Source organism: Heptranchias perlo, chromosome 3 (genome assembly GCF_035084215.1).
Source record: "Heptranchias perlo isolate sHepPer1 chromosome 3, sHepPer1.hap1, whole genome shotgun sequence".
NCBI classification, from domain to species: Eukaryota; Metazoa; Chordata; class Chondrichthyes; order Hexanchiformes; family Hexanchidae; genus Heptranchias; species Heptranchias perlo.
Genome location: NC_090327.1, coordinates 128,027,198 through 128,030,950, shown reverse-complemented (window position 1 = coordinate 128,030,950; position 3,753 = coordinate 128,027,198). Strand labels below are relative to the sequence as shown.

The window sequence follows — 3,753 nt, the reverse complement described above, 5'->3', positions numbered from 1 at the left end:
GATCTTTTACGTCCACCTGAGAGGGCAGGTGGGGCCTTGGTTTACCGTCTCATCTGAAAGACGGCACCTCCGACAGTGCAGCACTCCCTCAGTACTGCACTGGAGTGTCAGCCTGGATTATGTGCTCAAGTGTCTGGAGTGGGACTTGAACCCACAACCTTCTGACTCAGAGGTGAGAGTGCTACAGCTGACACAGGGCATCTTTGGTGGTCTGGCCAGGATCTTACTGTCAAGGCGGCCACTGCGGGCTTCCTGGTTAAGATGGCGTCGGGGCCCTATTGACTCAATAGGCCCCCAATTTGCATAAATGTATGAGGCTCCCACCTGGCTCAGGTGTTCACCTCTTATGCCTGAAAAATCAGGCATTTTAAAATCAGAATGTATCGGGGACAGAGTGGGTAATTCACCCCCTCCATTTAACTGTTCCCCCCCATCCCCTGCCTGGTGTCTACCCTGGTTAAAATTCCCCCCAATATTTTTATCCACTTCATTAAGTACTTTTGTTCCAAAATATTTCTCATGAACATTTTGATCATCCTTCTTCTGGACTGGAATTTTCCATGCCTGTGGATGTTTCACCCGTATCCCTAAGTATTTTTAGCAAAGGAGTAAGATCAGTCTTCATTGTGTTATTATGGCACCAGCACCCACAGGCTAGGGAGAGGAAAAATCAGCGAGCATATCTGCTCCTGATCACTATCCATGGGCCTTGTTAAAAGTGAATGTGTTGGATGTTAAGTGAGGTCAAAGTTGGGCTTGGCTTGACTCCCATGACTAAAAAGCTTGGGAGTCAGACTCACTCATGAAGATGCACCATTCGCTGAGGTACCAGAGAGTTGCTGCCCATTTAACCATATCCCATTATGAGGTACCACATTTATGAGAGGAGGGGTAAGAAAAGCAAATTGGAGAACAAAAGAGAACAGGAAGTACTAAAATAAATTTAAGATGTTTTAAGCACCACCCGTGCAAACTTAAGCAGATTAGGACCTGTTCATTTGAATTAAACTCTACTGCATGAAAAGTTTGAGTTGGTGGTGTTTGAATTGAACTAGAACGAAAACGTTTCCAGCTCCACATATCTTTTGTCTCATGTTTAACCAACATAAACCAGTGATCCAAAATGAATTGATTTGATGTTCCCAGAATCCGCTACACAGTTTCATCACCCGCTACTGTCTGTGATATACGAACAGTAACGGATAATGGAAAGAGAATTCATGGATCCTATCTATAAATGCTTTGGAACTGTATGCTGCCAGGCTGGGCACTGGTAGATCAGATTAGATACCAATATGAATTTTATAGATTTTATATAGAAATTTCTCACAATTTCACCTGACATGGGGGCATTCTCTATGTCATTTGCTGCAACTGAGAGGACAGAACCATATAAATGATGATCTTCTCCATAACTGTTGCCAAAAGGAGGAACACATGTAGATAGATAAGTTAAGTAATAGAGATGAGATCTTCTCTTCAAAATGCGTGACCCAGCTAACATAAGGTGATTGACTTAGTTAAAAGTTAATGGTAGCGTATGTGAATGACAGATTCCTCTGGGACTCACCCTTGTGATTGTTCAAAAATGTGATTATGGTGGGGCCTCTCGTTACTATAGTAACTATGTAGTGTCGAATGTCTGAGCACGCAGACTTTCTGACTCAACCCAATTTGCTCATTCACATCCCTAGTAGACCAAGTACAGTGTCCTATTGGCAGAGGTCTAGAAGCAAGTCACCTTCCAGTTTCTTAAACTGGGGAATGGTGTGTGGAACAGGGGACTGAGAGGTCAGTTTTATCTTGGCTGAATCATATGTGCCAAGTTTGTCTTGGGGAGGGGAGGAGGAGAGTAACCAGATGGAGAATGGTTTTCCTCCCAGCACTGCACTTAGACATAGGGGGCAATTTTAACCTAACTGGCCGGGTGGAAATCCCGTGGGATCGGCTGGAACACTGGTTTTACACCCCGCCCGATATTACTCTCCGCTGACTTCAAAGGAGATTAAAACCGAGCAGAGCGTAAAACAAGTGTTGCTCCCGATCCTGTCAGTTTCCCCCCAGATGGGTTAGATTAAAATTGCCCTCTATCATTTCAGCATAGCCTAAACTTCAATCTTCCAACAACACATGTGGAAAGTCTCATCGGAAATTAGCTTCGCCGTTAATAAGTAGGATACCTCAATGGAAGCATGGCGAGGCTTAATCCTACAGTAATCCTAGTGGACAAGCACAGAGGAGGCCCGGCAGCAGAGAAACAGTGCTAAAATAATGACAATAGCAAATGCAGACAGGAGCTATAAAAACTTATTGCATTTTACCAGCCCGTCTGATGTAAATCTCTGCGCCCTCCCTCTATTTCCCATTCTCCAATTCCTAGCTTGCAGAACTGCTTTCACAAGTCAGTCTAATTCATTCGTTCTGCCAGTTGGAGGAGTATGAAGGCAAAATGCGGCGTCTGTTAGACAGAAGGTGTGCTGATGTGTTTTAATAGCTCTTTCTTAGCACTCAGTGCAATGTGATAATAGTTCTGGAGCTGTGCCTGTTGCCCTTGTAACTGCTGTTGTAAATTTCTGATGGAGCGCAGCAGCATCAATCTCCGATACATTTTGATCTGGGTCTGAAATTGCTCTTTCAAGCCCATTTTTATCTTTTCCATGGCTGTGAGGGAGATAGCTTCCTGGTAGAGAGACAGTCCATCAACACCCTCCACCGAACCCACCTGCACCTCTCTCGCAGATACCTTGGCAGAGTCACTCCACACCAATCTGTCATCACACGGCCATCTTATCAGCACAGAGTCATGCTTCCTGCCGCTCTTTGCTAAACCGTGTGTACGACTGCTCTCGAAATAATCTAAAGGCGCCGGGCTTTCCAGATTTTCCACACTGGCACAGCTACCACAGTATCCAACATCCTCAGAAGATGTGGAAGATAGGCTCCCACGCATTTTCCCAGGAAATAAATTTGTTCTAACGGCGTTTGGTTTTGGAGAAGCATTTTTCTCACTTTGCAGCAATTGATTGTCACTCTCATGAATTAAAATCAATTCACCTAGCTCCGTCTTCTTTGAATCAGTCGGTTCTTCTTTGCAAATGTAATCATTTTTGACATTGTCGGATGAATCTATCGGATTTTCTGCCGTTCCGTCACTCTTTGTTGTTCCGGGACTTTGTTGTGACTCTTTGCTGGCATTGCCCAAGCCAGTGCAGACCAGACAATCCAGGTTCATGTGATCTGTGTTATTTTGACTTGTCTCTTCAGTAGACACAAGAACATTTTCAGACATTGTAGTCTTCCTTGATGCAGAAGGTCACGCAGATGATTTATCCTTTCACTTGTATGTCAGAGGTTCTCTGCACCAAAACAGAAAAGATTTCAGCTTCAGACTAAGTACTCACTGTGTTATTTTCACAGTCTATAATCTTTTGTAGAAGATGTCATTACCTAACCCCTAATTAACAAATTCACTTAAATGATAATTTTGTACACTTCATGTCATCTTACATTAATCGTTGAAAATATTCCAAAAGTTGTTTTTACACTTTTGCCTGAAAGTTCAATTAGCTCGAAAGTAAATGAAGCTTTCATCTGGTGTCTTGTGCTTTGTTACATAAATTATTTAGGCTTTGTATTCAAAATCACTGGGCCATGATAATTGCTTATGAAATAAATTTACTGCCACTTGTGACAGTCACACTGCAACCAAAGGGACAATAACACAAATGCGTTCTTCTCTTTACAAGCACAAGA

The 3,753-nt window shown here is 43.1% G+C and overlaps 1 protein-coding gene across 1 annotated transcript; it reads right to left on the bottom strand.

Moving 5' to 3' along the window:
* Positions 1–2,461: 2,461 nt before the first annotated feature.
* LOC137308798 (UPF0500 protein C1orf216 homolog) lies at positions 2,462–3,289 on the bottom strand. The gene has a single exon (XM_067977283.1). It carries the CDS (start codon positions 3,287–3,289, stop codon positions 2,462–2,464), a length of 828 nt encoding a protein of 275 aa, XP_067833384.1.
* Positions 3,290–3,753: the final 464 nt, after the last annotated feature.